Below are 21,211 nucleotides of genomic sequence, written 5' to 3'. Positions count from 1 at the left end.
AAGGATACAGGAACCCTGTTCATAAGTGGGGTGCAAGAGGATGCCATTTATCAACAAATTCCCCTTGTTTCATTCTTCTACCTCTAGTTCCTTTATACCTTACATATATATTTGCCTGCATCGTCTTGTCACTGCAGTACTTTTAGAATACAGTCTGAAACACAGCCGGTATTCAAGAAGACAGGCATGACCGCCACTCCAGTATTTCAACCCCCAAAGTAAATCACCATGAGAACTTTTGAATCCCACTTAGTAAAATAGACCAAAAATATGATTGATTGATTAATTATGGGTTTCTCTGAGGATGGCGATGCATAGACATACTCTGGGTAGAACAGTATTGTCAAGGTAATTTCAATCGTGTATATTAATGTAGCCACAAATAAATTCACATTATTTCATTCTAGTTTATTAAGACTCTGCTGTTGTCCCAAACTGCTTCCTCCCAAGTGGCCCACTGTACTACCTGTTGCTGCTTCTTTCTAACACGTGTGTTCTGACTGCCTGATCATTGGCAGCAGGGACAGCACAGTGTACTGGAATGGAATGGAGATACAGGGAGAAACAGATTCCAGCCAGTCCTTCTCACTCCTTATTAACAGCCTTTACTGGGTGCTTAGGTAAGGCAGGAGGATAAAAGTGAACACCACATTCACTTCAGAGATTCCAACACCATAGGTTACACTGCCACTTAAAAAATCCTTCGCTCATATTTCATTGTTCTATGGGGAGCTTTATTTCTGTGTTAGAATGGATGGAAAACCTTATTTTCTGGACCCAGTTGTTAACATCTACTCGGGAGTCACCTTCATGTAAAGTGTCTATAATCAATCTTACCTCCCAGTCCAAATAGTCACAGACATCTTCAAAGTTAGTGAGCAGAGACACCGAGCAAAAAAGCCGTGGCAGCTCATCCCTTGTCATTGGTGGAAAACGGCTGTCTTTAAGGGCACTGTTGAAGACAGAGCAGCGATTAAAGTCATCAGTGGATAGTAAGGTTCCTAAGTTCAAATACTAACAATCGTTTGAAAGACATAAATAACTAAGAAGAATTGGAAATGTATGAAAGATGCGCAAGTGATCATCAAAGGCATTTTAAATCCCAGAGACTTTACAAGTCACTATTTTTCATTAACAGATTCTGTTTCCTGGTCAATCTTGGGACTACTTCAACTGTGCAGAGTCTTGTTCAACCTCCCAAAGAGTAGTTTCTTTATGTCTTTCCATGTTATCTGTAAAAGCAGAACATGCTTGATTTATGTTTGAGGAGAATAAAAAAAAAAAACTAGAGTAGCAAAAATATGCTGGAAGGCCCCTGAACCAATGATTGAAAGAGAAAAAAATGTATATATTATCATATATAACTGACAGCTTATATTGAAAATCACATTGTAAAATGTAAAAAAGTTAATACAAGTTGCAATAGTTACCACAGAACATTAAATAACTCAAAAAGATGAATTTTTCATCAAGGAAAAAATCAAAGAAAATGAAAGTAATCATTTAAATCACAGACTAAAAATAAAAGGATTCAGTGTGCCCTATAAAGGACAATTGAAGATGGGGTTAAAAAAAACCGTGGAACTACAAGAAAAAGGGCTCATCTGTATAACAGAAGTCTGATTAGGAGAGCATGAGGTCATTAATCCTATCAGTGGAGTTCTGAGTTTCTGTGTACATCAACTCTGATTAGACCCTTTAATCAAGTACTACTGTGCCAAACTCTGGAGAGACCCTTGGATAAAAAACAGTCTTCTTCCAAGAGTAGAAGAGCTGAATCAATGGCACTCTCCCCCACCCCCCTTTACTTTCTTCTCTGCCTGTCACATACACCATGTTCCTTGTACTTTTATAGGAAACCACTTCCTGGTCAAGCAAAACACACCTCTGATTATCTAACATATAAATGAAACTATTGACACAGCATGTTAGGAACCCTTTTCACTGGTTCATTCTCATGGATTACAAACTCAGGGAAATAACAAAGTCCCACAACCTTCAGAAATAATTTAATTCCCTTTTAAGCGACTCCTTGCACTTTCTGTATTTTTAATACAGGTTCTCGTTATGTACCCTTTTTTCTCCCTCCCACTTTCCGTCCCCTCCTTAGCATTTCTGAAACTCACTGCATTTAAAATTTCAGTGCATTTTGGTCCCATCCCACTATACAAAAGAAAATCCACTTAGGAAGATACAGAGATGTTATATATTTATAAAGTATAAGTGCCCCTGTCATTCAAGAAGCCAAGATCAACCAAGGAAATTGGGAAGTTGTAAACTCATATTCTGAAGGCAGCATTTCAGTATTTTTCAATTCAACACCATAAATTGCCTATGGTTTGGCTCCTTTTATTTTCCTCTTGACAGTAAAGTTCTTTAAAAAATATTCTCAAGCACTCATCCAAAGGCAAGTTGAAGACATACATATATTTAACTACCTCTATTACACACAGATACTGTTAGAAAGTATTAATATCATGCAGAAGTATCCCCTGCATAGGTAAAAGGCCAATCACAGTTTTCAGTTTTCCCATTAAAAAGAACAAAAAAAAAAAAAAAAGAAAAGAAAAGAAATATCTTTATACTTACTATCATATGAAACACAATTCTTGGAGTTAGGTAAGGGTTTTTTATTGTGGTAAAGTACTCATAAAACAATGTCTTAATCATTTTTCAAGATCTATGTTCCTGTAAAATTAAGTATATTCACAGCTCTCACCACCATTGAGCTCCAGAAATTCACAGATTCCTCAACTAAAACAATATACCCATTAAACACTAACTTCCCATTCTTCTCTTTCCTCCAGTTCCTGGCATAAAATATAAGCTAAGCATACTTTTATAATTTCAAATAGTTATGCTATAACATACTTACTGTTGTTTTTATTATAGTAGTCACATATCACTAAACTCACCCTTTTAATGTAACACAATTTGATAAGTTTTAGTATATTTAGAGTTGTACAGCTATGTCTTAATATTAGAGTATTCCATTACTTCATAAAGAAATCATTGACAATGAATCTAAGTTTTCTCTAATACCAGTTTCCTGGTAACCACAAATCTACTTTTTGCCTTCACGGATTTGCCTATGCTGGCTATTTCATATATGTAGAATCAGACTTACAACAAAGTAAAAACAATATTTAAAAATAAAAATATTGCCTTTTACGTTTGGTTTATTTCACTAAGCATAATGCTTCTGGGACTTCATCTGTGTATCAGCACTTTATTTTTTCTATTATCTAATAGTATTTCATTATATGAAAAAACATATTTTGCTCTTTTTCATGGATGGATGAGCATTTAGACTGTTTTCATCTTTGAGCTATTATGAATTGTGCTGCTGTAAATATCTCCATAAATTTTAATAAAGACACAATTTTTCATTTCTCTTGGGTATGTAACCTATGAGTAGAATTACTTGTCATTAAGGCAATTCTGCTGAGCTGGAGCGATGGCTCATCAGCAGTAAAGAGCTCTGGCTACTCTTCCTAGAGGACAAGGGTTTGATTCCCAGCACCTACCTGGGAGCTCACAACCACCTGCAACTCCAGTTTCCCTCTAGTTCCAGGGGATCTGATGCCCAATTCTGAACTCTATAGGACACAAGGCACACATGTGGTGTACAGACATGCTTGCAAGGAAAACACACATCAAATAAGCAAATCTTTAAAATAAAAATGTACTTCTGTCTTTAACTTTGTGAGAGTTCCTACAAAGGCCAGATAATCGTGCAGTCCCACCTGCAATATATTAGGGTCCCCATTTCTCGACAGCCTCACCAATGTTTGTTGTCATCTTTTGCTTTCTGTTTGTGTGCTGTTTTGTGCAATTCTGGGCCTGTTTTAAGAAGATACATTTTGCATCCAGCCCTATCTTTTTTTTTTCTTCACTAAACTAATACATATAATGAAATCACTATACAGTTAATTTCTCAATACATTGTAGTAAGTTACTCGATCTGCCTTATTTCATAAACTGACTGGCAAAGGGGTAATTCAACTCCAATAAAGTTCAACCTATTTCAAATGGATGCATATTTCAAGTACCGAAAATGGAACAAGTTGTTTTCATGCTGTGGAGCCTTGCTGCTCAGTCACTCTAGGATTTAAGAGGGAAAAAAAGGGATATTTAGAACAATAAGTGAGGTAAGAACGGATAGAAAATGACAGTAGTACTTCACTATCCTAAGATTCAAACACAGTGCTTCAAAGCTCCAAAATAATAAATAAAGGGACACTAGTCAGGATGGGAATCATCTGATTGTATCAAAAAATTCAAACAAAAATTTTGGTAGTCACATTTTCACCCATCTATAAGTAACTTTTCATTAAAGTTGTGAGCAGAGAAATATCAATGGCTCTCAATGCAAATACGTAGAGAAATACACTGACAATGAAAGCCTAGCAAGGATTTAAGGGATCCTAAAGAGATAAAAATTGAGCTGGAGACTAACCTCCCAGCTGCCAGGCTGGTGTGACTAGCTGATACACAAGAGAATCCAGCTTATCTCAACCAAGCTCTTTTTAGAATACACTATACACACTGATAAACCACGGGCTTTGGAGAGGACACTGCATTTTGAAGTTGGACAATGACGTATATGAGGTGATCCAATGAAGTCTAAAAAGGAAGTTAATTCTATAACCCAGATTTTTAGGGTCACATCCAAAATTCTTTCTAGTATCCACATGCTATTCTTTCCTTTTGAATAGGTTATACCTTGATTTTTGAAAGTGATACACATGCCTTACTTGGCAATTCTGATCTCAAACCCGCAGTGTCTCTGCCTAAACCAAGATACACAGTCTTCCAGGGGCATTCATTAGTAGCCAAATGGCAAAGATTCCTAGACCTCTTGGCTATTGGAAATCTGCAAAAATAAATTATTAATATTGTCCATTGAAAACATTTTATACCCAATGAGTATCTGCCAATTTAAATTCTAGGGAGTTGAAGAAACCCATAAGAGGATCTAGTAGTGAACTGATCATGAAATCACTTCTCTTTGAAGTGATAGGCAGCCATTTTCTAATGTTTAAATAGTACTAGGGAAAATAACCAATATGTTTATGCACAAAATCAGCTGGCTGCCCCATCAACCAGATGATGGATATGAAAGGTTTAAAAAACAATTTAGTTCAAATACCACATTCAAATGTATTCAGTTCAATCTGGCACCTTCCCAAGCACACATTTCACATAATTGGGAAGCAGAGTTAACATCTGTCAAAGTTAATATCTAATGTCAAACAGCACTTCAATGAATATGTTAAGAAAAGAAGACTTCAGCTATCAAGGAATGAAGAGGTTTGTGAGAGTGTCTGCTAAAAATGAAACAAAACATAGCTGAAAAGAGGTACAACATTAGCTATTATGAGGCTCATCCTAAGTAATATTATTACAGGCAACAGCAATGACTGAAGTACACCTGTCGAGACATTCATTCGCTTCCCAAAACAGGGTTCGTTAATCAGTTAAGCAGTGGGAAGTTACCAAAGTGACAGGGGCTTCCTATTATAGACAGTCATTTTGCAGCACAAGTAATTAAATCTGCAATTAAGCACTGCTATTGAAATAGGTAAAGAGAAGCAAGTGAAGAGTGCATTTTTTAAAAAAAATTCTTTCTGAGAGGTTTAGGCCACTAGGAAATGTCTTGTTTTGTCATTTCCAGGCATTAGGACCCCTGGAACAGAATGCACACGTGATGTGCTTGCCCCTCAGAAACTTAGAAACCTAGAATCCCAAACCCACATCTGAAAATTTATATATAGGTTCCTTTTCTCATTGAGTAGTGTGTTTTAGCTTTTTCAAATTCAAGAAACAATGGGACACACAACAAAATGGAAATATGTAACTACTGCTCCAACCTAAGCACACTGCCAGCAGGAGAGAGGAAAGAGAACTTGCTTTTGGTGAAGGCTGTGCAGGGAAAGGAAATTTCCAACTCTACATCATATGCACACTGTTACCTGACCACAAAGTGCTATTTCCTTAATAGTTATAGAGGCAACCTACTTGCTGCATAAGAAACATTTCTGCTGGTGAATTTTGATGCCCATTTTAGTGTGGTATAATAATGGGCAATTCATAAAGAATGGTAAAAAGAACAGAGGGCCAGGATAAAAAGAACAGGGCTGAACTAACCAGGACCCACAGGGGCTCTGAAGCATAGACTGGGCCTTGACTCTCTACACAGATGGAGCTGATGGGCAGCTCAGGCTTCCTGTGGGTCCCCTAGTAAGGGGCTGGGGTGACGAAGAGAGGCTGCCTCCCAAAGCCACATGGGAAGAGGCTCAGTCCTGATGAGACTTGATGAGTTGGGGTGGGTGGGGCTCCCTTTTTCTGAAGAATAGGGAACGGGGGGGGGGTGAAGAGGGAAGGAGGTTGGAAATAGGAGGAGAGGACAGAGGGGGCTATGGGCAGGATGTAACGCAAATAAATTAATTAATTTAATAAAACAGCAGGGCTGACAGGAGGGAAAGAAAAGAAAAAGCCTTCGAGAGTGCTATCACTGCGCTGGCCTTTTATTAGGGTTCTTGGATTCTTAAAATACCTGCATATTTTTATCATAGTCTCAAAAAATAAAAATAAAAAAAGGAAGAAGAAATCATGTTTTAAAAGTCTGAGCTCTTTGAGGAATCTCTTCTTTGGGCAACGGTATCATCTGAATCTTCTCTAGGCTGCAAGCTTTTTCCTTGTAAACTAGAAGGACTGGCTATAAATTTGATTTAGTAGAGCAAGATGAATATTGTAAAATACATGCTACCAAAAGAAACAGATGGCTAAGTGTGCATATGGCAGATATAGCTCATTTCCTCTTACGTAGTGTCCACATAGTGCTTTCTCCGAGGAGTTTCAGCATTACTCTACCCTGGTTTTGGAAACAAACAACCATTTTTTTTATTTTACTTTTTCTGATGAAAATCTTTAAAATATATTCTGTCAGAGTAAATGGTAATTTACTTTTCACTTTATGAGTCAGGTTCATCTTTAAGACTCAACATGAATTTGAGTCATTCATTACTACACACGATAAGAACACTACTCTCGTCATATTGGAAAGGAAAGACTGTGTGGGTTTGGAAAACAATTTCCATTTTGGCAAGTTTCAAATCAAGATTATTTCTGACTCTAAGTGGCTGCCATACAATAATAAGCTGGTGCAGACTTAAAATCTTCCAAGGAGCACACTCTCATTTAAGCTAAGGTACTATAACTTACCTTATGTTGCTGTTGGGTTTTTTGTTTGTTTGTTTTTGTTTTTGTTTTTGTTTTTTGTTTTTTGTTTTTTGTTTTTTGAGACAGAATCTTACTCTGTAGCCTTGGCTATCCCGGAATTTGCTATTGTAGACAAGGCTGGCTTTGAATTTAGAGGTCTACATGCCTTTGCATAGGACTAGAGATGTCCTGGGGTTGAAGGCATGCATCACCACACCCAATTTGTTCAATTTCTTCTAACAGTGTCTCACTATGTAGCTCAGGCTAGCTACCAATTCACAATATTCCTGCTTCAGCCTTACAAATGCTGGATTACAGGGAAGCACCTTCACACTTGTCTCTGAATGAATTGTTTCTTAAAATGCTTAGAATTGCCAAACTTTGTATATATTCCTGAATGAATATATTTTTGCAGCCACTGGAAGCACGTCTCAGTGGTGGAGCCACTAAAAACAGCACCTAAAATGCAAAACTGAAGTTGCAGCTAGCACACTTGCAGTTGTATAAAACCTAATATATTACCGTGGTCAAGAGCTTGGGTCCTGGAATCAGAAATCCTTGCATTGTGGATACTGGCTTCACTGTATACTAGCTGTGTGCTATCTTAACCTGTGGAAGTTTCATTTATAAAATGAAGATAATAATAGTACCTTTGTATTTTTCATAAATGGCAGTAACTACTTAATAAATATTTTGAAAAATGAAAGAAACAAATGTTTTCCAAAGATGCTTGTTAAAATCTTCCCATTGTGTGATTAAAGGGCCAAACTTAGACCTGTAGCTCCCTTCCTTTCAGCAGACCAGCCCCAGGTCTCACAGTGCTACTATGACAACAAAAGAATAAATGACAACTGCAGAAGAAATAATAAAATAAAAAGCATAAATAAGAGCTACAAAAAAGATCTGCATACACTAGCTGTTTAATAAATAGTGCCTGCTGAAGAACTCTGACAGCGGGTAATATTTGCTAAGTTCATACCCAGGGACTGGTCTGGCGAAAGGATGGTAAGTACAGCAGTAAGATTAATCCTTTAGATGCACCATGAGAAGATTTTAACAAGCAGTTTTGAAAAGCCTTTACGTCACTTTCTTTCATTTTCAAAATATCTGTGAAGCATTTACTGTCATTTGTGAGGACAGTGGAGACTATCGTAGATGGCTGACTATTCTACTGAGAAAAACCCAAAGTCCAAAGTGCTCCAAAATCAAGCTTTTTGAGCACCAACAGAAAGTTCAAAAGGTTTTGGATTTTAGAGTGTTTCAGATTTCAGATTCACATTAGGTATGGAAATTCCCCAACACTGGAAAACCATGCAAAATCGGAAGCACATCTGATCCTGAGCATTTCAGAGAAAGGGTCCTTTGCTTGCAGTAAGTAGAATACTAAATAACACATGGATATGTGTAAACCACCCATTAAAAGTAATAAATTCCAAGATGTCAAGAGGAATGATCAGACTAGGTTAACTCCCTTTTGAGTAGTTGCCATATGACCTAGGATTGTAGATAACTTCACAGAAATGAACCTATTTCACCAAGTAAGTTATGCCTTCTTCAAGAATTACATCAACACAGAAGAATGCAGTATTATATTATCATTATTATTATTATATACTATAAATAAATATTATGTAGTATTTTCTTGGGTTTCCTGAACTAGATTTATCTTAACTCTCGAGGGCAAATTTTACTTCTGTGCATGAAATGCTATCAAGCAGTGAAGTTTGTAAAACGAAACCCATTTTGTATAATTAACACACACTAATATAAAGAAACAGTCCTCATGAAATTATAATCGCTGTGCATTATAACAAAATGATCACACACAAAAAACAACAATTTCCAAAAGAGGCAGGGGAGCAAGAGAAACAAAGAGAGGCACAGAATCGGGGGAGGCAGAGAGAAGCAGAGAGAGGGGGAGAGAGGCATGCTGGGGTGCAGAGAAAATCAGAGACCCCAAAGGCAGCAGCTTCTTTCTTTATGTAAACCAGTGCTTTCCAAACTACTTGGGTTGAAGATTTACATCAGGGAAAAGAACAAAGAAAAAAAAAGCTTGAACACACATTCTAAAACTCTTACTTATTACACTATGGAATACTACTCAGCTGTTAAAAACAGGGAATTCCCAAAATTTGTGGACAAATGGATTGAACTAGAAATGATCATAATGAGTGAGTTAACTCAGAAGCAGAGAGTCAAGTGGTATATATTCACTTATATCTGGACACTAGCCCAAGGGATATGTCCCATGAAAGTCTTCACTTACCAGGAAAGTGGGACAGAGGGGAGGACATCCTATTGGACTCTAGGTGAGAGAAGCATGGGAGAATGGGAAAATAGAAGGATCTAGAAGGTCCTAGAAACCTACAAGAAGAAGAGTATGATGGGTGGATCTGGGCCCAGGTGTCCTGCTTAAACTATGGCACTAGCTAAGGACAATATGTGCAGTAAACTTTGAACCCCTACCCAGATCTAGCCAATGGACAGGACATTTTCCACAGTTGAGTGGAGAGTGGGGTCTGACTTTCACACAAACTCTGTTGCCCCATATTTGACCACGTCCCCTGGATGAGGAGGCCTGGTGACACTCAGAGGAAGGATAGCAGGCTACCAAGAAGAGACTTGATACTCTATGAGCATATACAGGGGGAGGAAGTCCCCCTCAGTCACAGTCATAGGGGAGGGGAGTAAGGGGAAAATGGGAGGCAGGGAGGAATGGGAGGATACAAGGGATGGGATAACAATTGAGATGTAATATGAATAAATTAATAAAATATATTTTTAAAACAGAAAATTATTTTTCACAAACTGAGAAATAAAGCTTAAATATCTGCTCACAGCTTCAGCTCAGTGAACTCGAGCACAGCCCATGATATTCAGCTTTATAAAAATGCTGTTCTTTAAAAAAAAAAACTGTTACTTATGCTGTTGTAGAACTTTTAAGGTTTATCATTTTGCTTGGGTTCGTTTACCTAGCTTTGTATGAACTGGTTGAACAGCTTAAGACGACTGATATAAAGAAACTACAAGTTGAAAGAATAGGCGTAAGCAGCCATGTATAAACTGAACTACACTGTAGTGTGCTAAGTGTGAGTGAAACAATGTGCTCCACTACCACATGGCACCAAATGGTGAATTGGCATGCTTTCCTCAGAGTTCCTCATTTTAATATGATGGTAACCCTCCAGTGTGGAAGAAATGTGCATACCAAGGTCAACCCAAATACCAAATATTAGTAGGACTTAAATATTTACACATATTCTAGATAAAATGACCCTGAAAGGAATTTCTAGTATTTTTCCCACTCCTCACTTGGGCACATCCCTCTGTGTGGAGCAGCTAACTGACTCTTCTTATCAAGTTCTAGAAGACTGGCCCCAATATACTTAGTCATGAGGCTTTGAGAAAAAAAAAACAGCTTGAACCACTAAATACTCAAGATTTATTGAGCATTTACTGGGAGCCAGGTCCTTTGCATGGAGTCTTCTGTTTAGTCCTCAAAATTATCCCATTATGTATGTGAAGAAACTGAAGCTGAGTTTAAACAACTTGTCTAAGGTCACAAATTATGAAAGAAACTTACTGTCTGAAGTTGGCACTGTCCACTTCAAAAGCCCGATCTCTTTTTACTGTGTTACATCCCAGAATATAGCCAATACCCATCAATATACATACAGCCATTTGATCACTTTCAGGAATTTCCTCTCACTGGAGGCTTCCTACATCTACTAACCAGTTTCAAGAATTTCCTGTCAACGGAGGCTTCCTTTCAGCGAGCTTTCTTAGAAGCTTTAAGCACAAGAATGAGCAGGTTCCCAAATTGCTGCAGTGAAAACCCTTGCTTGTTTTCCTTCCTCCTCTTCCTTCTCCCATTTGGATCTTGGTGATTCACAGCTGCTGCCATTGAAAAACATCTGTTTTGTCTAAAGTGAGTAAGTCTTAGTAAGGGGGATACTAAGCCTTCCCTTAATTTGGAAACCTTTCCACAGCTTGAAAGTTAATCTACTGGAAGACATAATAAAGTTACTGAAGTACTAGGATTTGGTCCTATCTAGGCTGGTGAGGCTGTTTTGGATTTTTATCTGCTATTTGGACCTGAATAAGTTGTCTTGTGTTTGCAACAAATGTCATGTTATTTCCCCGACCTTTCCATGGCAATCAAGTCGATAATTGGAATTTCATAAATGCAAGACCAGTGTTATTACTCTAACTCTTGTGGCATGTTCGAGCCATTCAGTCTTACCTACTGATTTACTGTCCTTTCTAACATTATTGTCAGTCCTAGATGGTGGGGCTGGCGACAGAGAGCATGATGGTTATGTTGTATGGCTGGTTGATAATTTTATGGTTATCACTGTCAGGGGACTAAAGGTAACTAAGGGATCAGATATAAAATGAGCTCTACGATAACTAAGAAATAGAGAGAAGGACATGAACTCTCCCTGCTATTTCACCAAAATGTTTTGCATCTTTATTCCCCCTCTACTGTACCTTTCTACATGTTTTCCTCTCTTGCCTATTTACCTTTGTAAGGTAAGGAAGAACGAATAGTAAAAGGCCATAAGGAAGACATGAATGAAAATATTGGATGTAGAGAAGAGGTGACTACCAGATAAAGGTATGAAGTGGCCACCTATAACATTACACACGCCTGTGAATACAGGTGCAAGAAGGACCTGTGTCGTACGCTTATATTCCCATATTTTCCCACTGGGTCAAGATGACCTTTTCCCTTCTGAATAGGTTTCCATGCTCCAGTTCACTCTTTGATCATGACATAGGGGATCCTGACAGAGAAAAGTGAGTGATCCACTGTCTACTTCTCTCTAAGGATTTTAGAGAAGCCATGGATAAGCAGAGAGGGGATTATTGGGAAGAAACGTAGCGTACTTCCTCCCCACAGCCTACCTGCTTAACCAACCAATGTTAAGTTAACTTCTACTCCACAGGTCATCTGTCCTTTTTGCATGCCTATTTCTCTACAATACATATAAGCGCACATGAGTTCATAAGCCCACTGTAATCTGTCATACATTCATTTAAACTGAACTATTTTAGTGTTGATCATTACATGGTCTCTTTGGGGGGAGATATCTCTTAATCACTCATCATTTTCATTTTCCATGGTATTTCACTATTTCCAATATAGAGTTACCTTTTATCATGGATGAACCTCATGAAAGCAGCCTCATGAAAATAGACAAAGCTAATAATACAGTCTGTTAGAAACTATAATAGGAGTCCTCCAAGAACAAGTTCCCTATAGTCATGGGTTCAGGCAAGTTGCACTGCTCGAAATCCTTAGAGAACATGTAGTCTTCACAGAACAGTTCAGCTCACCAACCAAAAGTTACTCAGCTACCTGGCAGCAGGACCAAGACTCCATCCCCCGACTTCTTCCTGTTTTCACTGAGCATTCCATTATTCTGCCACATAGTATTGGATCCGCTCCATCCGGATCCAATACCACTTCATAGCAAATGTTGAAGGAGCAAAGAGGAAACAGTGGGCTACTACTCAGCGTAACACAACAATGCTGAGCACCTGGCACTCATTAGCCTGTTAAGGCCAAGGACAACCTAGAAACTGAACAGTTAAGGGTACAGACAGCAGGGCACCAGCTGGCCGGTGCAGTCTCAATTAGTGCCCTCTTGGATTTCGTACCCACTCCTTCCTCTCCTGCTCTTATCCACTCTTACACAGCATTATTCTCTCCCTCTCCTTCTTCTCGCTAGCTTGCCTCAGCCTGCATTCCATCTATTCTGACGCATCATTCCTCTTTAGTTACATAAAGGATCATTCAATAGCAAAAGTTACATATTTTAAAAATAAGACATTTAATTCCCTTTTATTAAAGTCTAACAATTGGCGAGTCCTGTCCCCATGGTAAAAGCCACTGTATGTTCTGACTGTGTACGCACAAATATCTCAGACTATAAGCTGGTCAGGGCAAGATAACCTCAGTGTTCATTTTCAGGTAAATAGCACACTGCCACATGTAGATTCAGTACATGAGGAAATGTGGTGCTTGATGTACTAAAGCTCTCGCAGACGTTAATCCACCCCAGTCTCTTAAACTGGAACAAATTTCACTTTGCTCCCTCTATTATGTTTAAACTGAACCTGATAAATAGAAAAGAACATTTTAACTCTTTGTTTCTTGTTTGGTTGTGGCTTAAGAAACCTAATTTTTCAAAGGCAAAGAAAAATTTCACTAGTACAGTTTTCCATTCTTTTACCACCAAAACTGGAATAACTCAATGAAAAGAGCCTCCTACTTTGATTTTGTTTCCATGAGAAAAGCACATGGGGTAATAAAATATATTGAAAAAGCTTCATAATGTGCAGCTGGAATACCAGTTGCATATTCTGTCCCATGATGAAACATTAGTAAATATATACACACACACCTGATACTGAAAAGCCTGACAGCATTATTTGAGGATGAGAAAACACAATGGATGAAAGCCATGTAACTTAAACATAGTCATGTGACAGTAGTGGTATCATCCATAGGATCAGACCTGCGATGAACATGTGGCAGCTGTAATGACGATGGGCAGCAGGGAATATCAATGAACATGACTTATTTTAGCAGATATTTATGAGTGCCTGCTACAGGCAAAGCACAAGCGTTCACATATTCTTGCAGGGACTTGCAATATTCTAATCAGGTTTGTGGAATACTTTGCTTCATGGAAGTTTTACTACACTTCAGTAACATGGCTACACTTCGTATGTGCTGCTCATAACACCTAATGACAAGTACAAATCTTATAAACTTCTCAGAAATTAAAATAATAAAAAAGAAACAGAATGATACTTAAACTCAAATTCTTTCTACATCATGACTTTTATGGATACTAGTCTATTCACAGAGATATCTATTAGGCTAGGCAAAACTCCATAGGAACCCAAATTTAAAAGGAGTATGCACATATATATTATAATTTAATTACATCCAAGGTGAATGGGTATTATTCTTATTTTTGTTCATTACTATACACCTAGTACATAATATACAGTAGCTAGTAAGTAGGTCTTTAATAAATGAAACAAAAATATACAGTCTCATTTAATACACATTTATTGGTAATATAATAAGTATTAAAAGACTTCTGCTACATATACTTGATTAAATGGTTAATGTTCCCTTAAATTCTTTTATCCTTATATTTTATGCATATCTTTTATTACTCAGTTTAAAATTATGCCATTAAAGTGTATCTTCCTTTCTTTATAGCTATTAAATGGCATTCATTTAGAAAGTGGCAACTGGTCTTTCTAGTTTTTATTTAGATTACTGTGCATTCACAGTGGCACTGTTTGGCAATATTTTTCTATCTGAAATTCAAATACTGCTATAAATACATAATAATCTTCCATGATAGAGTCACAGAGTAGCTTTGATCTCACAAGCCTTTTCCCCCTGAGGAAAACATGAATGCTCGCATCCTGATGGAGCTCAAGAGCATTTTATGTTTATGTTGTTATTATTACCATTTTGTTGTAGCGCCAAACATATAGAGGGCCATGTTACTAACCTATTTTATGCTTTTCACACTTTCTTATAAAGGACATATTATAATCTGGATGAATCATAAGACATCAAGAGTACAGATGATAAAAGAAGCATAATAGTCTCTTTAAATAGCCTGGAGGAAATCAGCTACCATTCTCTCTTCCTGCCTGCCCCCCTTCCCTCCCTCCCTCCCTCCCTCCCTCCCTCCCTTTCTCTCTCTCTCTCTCTCTCTCTCTCTCTCTCTCTCTCTCTCTCTCTCTCTCTCTCTCTCTCTCACACACACACACACACACACACACACACTGTAAAAAAACAAGGCCCGTGGTCACTTCCTGTTCTCTGTTAGATTTCAGGCCAGTAAGTGTCTCACGTCCAAAGCGAGAAAAGGCCTTGTTGAAAAATGAAGCCTCTGGCCTGCTGTTTTAGAGGGAGGGATGGATCTGGGGCAGAAGGGAGGCAGGCGAGAATGACTAGGGGAGAGGAGGGAAGAGAAACTGTGGTCTGTATATAATATATCATAGGGAAAAAATAAACACAAAAGGAGACCGTGAGGATTATCTCATAGGAAAAGGCATATTCTGTGGACAATGTGTGGGGATAGTGCATACCTGGCAGGACTGTCAACTTCTAAGGTCCTACAACTCCCCAGGCTCATGGCGGCTGAAGTATTAGCATGCACTGGCATGCACTCTGTCAATCACTTTACACTTTAAAATTCTAAGGTCTGCTTTGCTTTTTATATGGAATAATATTAGTTTAGAATGCTGCTCAGAGCCTGCTCCACAGGTATGAGACCAGGTTATAGCACCTCATTTTCACTGGCCACTGCCATGTCCTCTCTGTAGCCCCATGAAACTAAAAGCCACTTCTTAAGACTTTGGTAAACAACATTAAGGAGACTGAGTGAATATTTTCTGTGGACTTAACTTTCCTGGAAATAATTATCAATGGTGGAAAACAAACTCTGCAAACAGAATAAAGCCTCATTAATTTCAACTCTACTATTTCAAAAAAAATGGCCTAATTCAAACAGGCCTTGGCTGACGGGTTTCTTTTAGCAAGTCTGGAAAATAAGGGTCTGCTAAGCAAATCAAGTCTATACTTAAGGTTGTAAGGGGAATATAGAACTTGCTCAAAGACAACAAACTATTTTACAGACTTTACTTATCTACAAGCACTACAACATCCTAATTACAAAGCCACTGTGTAGGTGAAAATGCAGATTTCTGGTGAACTTCTACTAGATAACTCAACCCTTTTGAGACATCTGTGTCACTAAACCAGGCAAGCTAACTTTAAAATACATATTTCATTCATCCTGCAAGTGTTTTGAATTTGGGAGCTTTGGCTCACACGGTGATGGTACTAGCCACTTGCCCACTGTGACAATGGCCACAACGTTTATGGTTTACAAGAAGCCACTAATAACTAAAACAGAAAATAAAACAAAAACATCTAGACCGAGCTTGATTACCTGCTCAATGACTAACCCAATTAAGTTTAATATATAAGATAGTTCTAGCCATAAAAGAGGGAGAAAAGAGGGTAACAAAGGCTTATATTCTGGGGTTAGAGATCTACACAGCAAACCAAACAAAATAGAAAGCCAAAATAACTAATAAAATCTTTTGGAACACTGTACATTAAGTACTAAATAGCTAGTCATTATGAAATATATACCACGTAAAAACCTAACAAAATACACTGACTGTCCAAAGGAAGCATTCCTGGAAGTTGTTACTCCTCATGCATCTACACTGGCTCTCACTTCAACAGCACAGGGCAGACTTCCAGCTCGCTACAACCATTCCCTCTGCGAGCATGGCTCACTGCCTAGGAAACTCTGCTAGTGCTACCCTGTCAAAAACATACATCTGGCCACTCCAACTATAGTGTTAGCTTCTGGATTTATACAGGTTTCCATAAAGCACAAGACACACTAAACTAGCACATCATGGATTTTCTACTAGTTTTGCTTGGTTGGTCAGGATAAGATGCCTCCTTTTCATATACAGAATTGTTAACCACAGCGATTTAAGGGGGAAAAAAAGGCAACAAGATGTTCTGTTTCTATGGAAACCTTGAAAACACCAGAACCACCAAATGTGTTTGCTTAAGAAAATTTGGGACACTAAAATTGATAGGTATCGTTTCAAAGGCCTATATAGGAATACTGGATAAAGTAATCACAGGTCAATGTTCCAACAAAAGGGAAATGCTAACCAGTAAATTTTATACAGGGGAAAAGTCAAAAATGGTTTTGGGCAGGAGAGTCACAAACAGTCTCTGTTTTAAATAGAAGCATACATCTTTATGTTTTGAGTTACTCATTTAGGTCAGCTCTGTATTATCAGTCCAAAAATCAACAGGACAGCAGAAGGTTGGGACCTCTAAAATAAGAATTTTCTTAAGACAATGTTTCTAAGATGGTCAACGTGCACAAGGCATAAACCAGCCACAGAGTTGTTCCATTTGGGGACTGCTTTTCTATGGAACACTATAAAACTCAGTAAAACTAAATGTGGACTACCAAACAAATATTAAAAATAAACATAGTTGCCAGGAGATAATCCCAGCACTTGGGAGGCAGAGGCAAAATCAGATCTCTGTGTGTTCAAGGCCAGCCTGGTCTACAGAGGGAGTTCCAGGACAGCCAAGGTTCTGTTACACAAAATGAAAATACAAAAAAAAAATAGATAAATATAGCTATAAAATAATTCGGATACTTACTTGTCTGAAGTTGTTTTGCTACACAGTGCTAATCTATTATAACACATCAGCATTAAATGAAGTAATTTGTTATTGGAAATGCTTCTGTTTTAACAACATGTATAGAATATCCATCCCCTCTTTTAGCTAAATTTCACAAGTTTCCCTTTAGAATATTTTATCAACACCTGCACTCAATGAGCTATCTAATATATATATATATATGTGTGTGTGTGTGTGTGTGTGTGTGTGTGTGTGTGTGTGTGTGTGTGTATAACTACCTATTCATTTGTCTTACATTCGTGAACATTATTCAAAACTTAGGGACCACAGCTGATTTCTGGAAATGTACATTTTTACAACAAACTCTGCCTCCAGGAAACTGTCCCGAATTTCCTCCCAAGAAGATCTGAAAGTCAAAATCAAGGCCTAAGTGTCACAGGGCACTCCTCTAAAGCCTGGATAGAATTTTACCCCATCTAAATGTTTCATAGTTAGGACATCACATAGCTACAATATAAAAACAGACCTTGTAAATTGGAGTCATAGTCACAAAACATCTGGAAAGCTCCCCAAGGGAGACCAGATTACTCAAAAGAATTGCTAAATAGATAGAGGAGAAGACACTGACTTTTATAACACTCAAACTTGAGTTTCCATTGTGTTACTCAAAGGATGTGGTCTTTACCTTTAAGGAAGCCTAGAATCGATTTTACATTAGCCACAAAATGGAGACATACTTAAGTAATAAGCACAGATATTAAGTTACATAACAACCGTCCAGTATTTACAAACATTCATTTCTTTGCCTATTTCTCATCCACAATGGTATTTTTAGTTAGAAATAATTTTCCAAGGTTCTGTCGTATTTTAACAAATGTTATAATATGTGAAGTCAGAGACAACTTTGTGGAACCTTTTCTCTCCTTCAACCTTTGTATTGGGTCTGGAATCAAACTCAGGTTGTCAGACTTGTATGGCAATTTTGCCCAGTGGGCCATCTCGTCATCCACCCCATTAGAAAAAACAATTCGTGTATAATTGAGAAACTCATTCTGTTTTTAAAATTCCTTTTAATTTTTTTAGATTATAATATAATTATGTTATTTCTCTCCTCCCCTTCCAAATCTTCCCATATACTCCTCCTGGCTGTCTCCCAAATTCACTACTTCTTTCATTAATTGTTGTTATATACTTGTATGTATATATATATCTATATATATATATGTATATATATGTATAAGTGTATATATATACATACATATATACATACATTCATACATACATATAAATACATGTGTACAATCTGCTTGGTCTATATAGCATTATTCATATGTATTTTTCAGAGATGACCATTTGTTATTGGATAACCAATACTTAATTAAAAAGAAATCTCACGCTCATAGGCACACACACATATACATAAAAATTAGATGTTGAGGACTCAGAGAGGTGGCACAGCAGTTTAAAGTTGCTGCTCTTTTAGGTGACCTGAATTCAGTTCCAGCACCCATATCAGGAGGCTCAAAATTGTCTATAGTTCCAGATCCAAGATGATCCAATACCTTCCTTTAGTTTTATGGGCACCTGCACACATGCATGAATACACAAATAAAAAAATAAATCATCCATGCTTAAATTTGTGGAAAAAGATAGCTTAAGACAATTTCAAAATTACTTTGACATTAGAAGATATTGCAAATTTGTTTCATTGTGCCCACCTTTGTTACTCATATCTGTCCTTTCCAAGTCATCTTCTATGTAAGTAACCAGAGTCATCCCTGATAACCTTGCTCTTCTGCTGACATCTTCCAGTGGCAACTCAATGCCTTTACAGTCTATCACTCTATCTTCCAGCTTCCATTAGAGGCCATGCAGTGTTTGTTACAATCCTTCCCCAGATAACACACATTTTACCATCTTAAGTTTGGCTCAAGGTGCTTTTTTGGATATAGAATGCATATTCTTTCCATATCTCCACCCTTGAATGTTGAGACTGCATCTTACAATGTCCATAGAGATTCAGCTTTAAAGTCTGCTCCTTAAAAATGCCCATCTATTGAGCCTCAACCAATCCCTCCCATTTTCAGTGGCAATGTATTGCCATTGAATGTGGGTGGTACCTAATTGCTTCATCACAGATCTTTTGTATACACACAACTATTCCTTTGAAGGTAGATGCATCCTGATGCTCACGGTTAGTGCCCTGTCGTACTTAGCACAGTGGCCTTTTCAGAATTAAGTGCTCAATAAATGTGAAACTCAAGTGAATAAAACCTTAATTCAGCCTGATGTGATTAAGAAGCAAAACCATGAAGATTTATGAAAAAAATCTATCTTTAACTACAGCTGTGTTGTTATAATTGCTGCATATTTGGAGAAAACTGACTGTATCTTTCAACCAAGCTTTGGAACTGTAGTGATTATCCCGAGTTGGAATTATCTTATTAAGAAAATAAGTAGAAAAAAGAAAGATGTAGGAGAGCAAACACACTGAAATCTCTAGTAACAGGCTGCCAGCTGGGAAAGAAAGACCTTTACAGGGAATCCAGCTGTACAAGTTCAACCAATAAGCCACAAAGACCTCTTTTCTAAAGTCCAGAATATGGAAAGGGCAATAGTAAGCGCAGTTTTGAGAACTAACTGCGAGCCATGTGCACTGTGTATTGGTACTAACTCACGCACAGTCCCGTCTTGCAGCTAGGTTTGGACCTTCTCCAACTGGAGGGCTGAGTAGAGCCAATCCCACTTAATTTCCACATATGACAAAAAAATCACAATTTGCTGGCAAATATTAGACACAGTAAATCCTTCTCTTTTTGGAGCCCCACCCCCACCCCCAACTCACTCAAATGTCTTCCATTCACCACTTTCAGTACCACATGTTTTGCTGAAATGAATACATTCCTACCAAATGCATATCAAAAGGACATTTCCCCCACTGCAGCTCGGCTTTATTACATTAGGTCCTCCATTTAACCTCCAAGCTGTGTGCTACTCACAGAGACAGTGGCCGTGTGATGTGATATTTATTCTACAGGGAATGGGAAAGTCAAGTTCATAAAGGGGTGGAGTCCTCTGGGGAGTGCATGCTACCACAATTAATGACTGGAACCAGGAGCTCTTAGCGGCTGGCTTTCAACAGGACTTTTATGAACTTGCTAAATTCAATGACAAAAAAAAATGATTCTGTCCCTAGCTCAACTCGTCATCCCTGGGAAAAAGATATTAAGCAGTACTTCATTTGTTGAATTTAAGTTTCATTTCGGTACCAGCAGAACCTAAGCGTTTTCATCCATTAGTAAAAATGATTCATAATTAGTTAGCTCCTAATACACGGCACAATATGAACCCATGAACTTGGGTTGCTTACCTACAACTTTGGTGATTCCAAATTGTTCTGGTTTCACAGAAAGGTCATTTCTGGAAAGCCACCCTCGCCTCCTCACTCAAACTTTGCAAAGCAAGGAACTAACTATAAACAACACTTTGTAGAAATGGCCATCTCTCTTCCATGGGGTTCAAAAATACACATGCAGTAGTGTAACTATGAATAAAATGTCCTCTGCAAAACAATTCTAATAGTGGCTTCATTGTATCTTCTCTTAAAAATGTTTGTGATTTATAACTGTGTGCTATAATGTACACACACACACACACACACACGCACACGCACACGCACACGCACACACACACACACACACACAAACACACACAGAGCACTGTGCTTATCATTTCTCTTCATGTTATGTTTAG

At 37.8% G+C, this 21,211-nt stretch overlaps 1 protein-coding gene across 1 annotated transcript in view; it reads right to left on the bottom strand.

Moving 5' to 3' along the window:
• The window catches only part of AMMECR1 (AMMECR nuclear protein 1), a 113,079-nt gene that overhangs the window by 20,543 nt on the left and 71,325 nt on the right, over positions 1–21,211 (bottom strand). The window contains 1 exon segment of the mRNA XM_084789940.1: positions 838–952. Coding sequence (XP_084646066.1) covers positions 838–952 — 115 coding nt within the window.

The sequence above is a fragment of the Acomys minous genome, assembly GCF_964271855.1.
Source record: "Acomys minous genome assembly, chromosome: 7".
Classification (NCBI taxonomy): domain Eukaryota; kingdom Metazoa; phylum Chordata; class Mammalia; order Rodentia; family Muridae; genus Acomys; species Acomys minous.
Note: the sequence above shows the minus strand (reverse complement) of the source record. Positions and strands in the feature narration are given on the sequence as shown.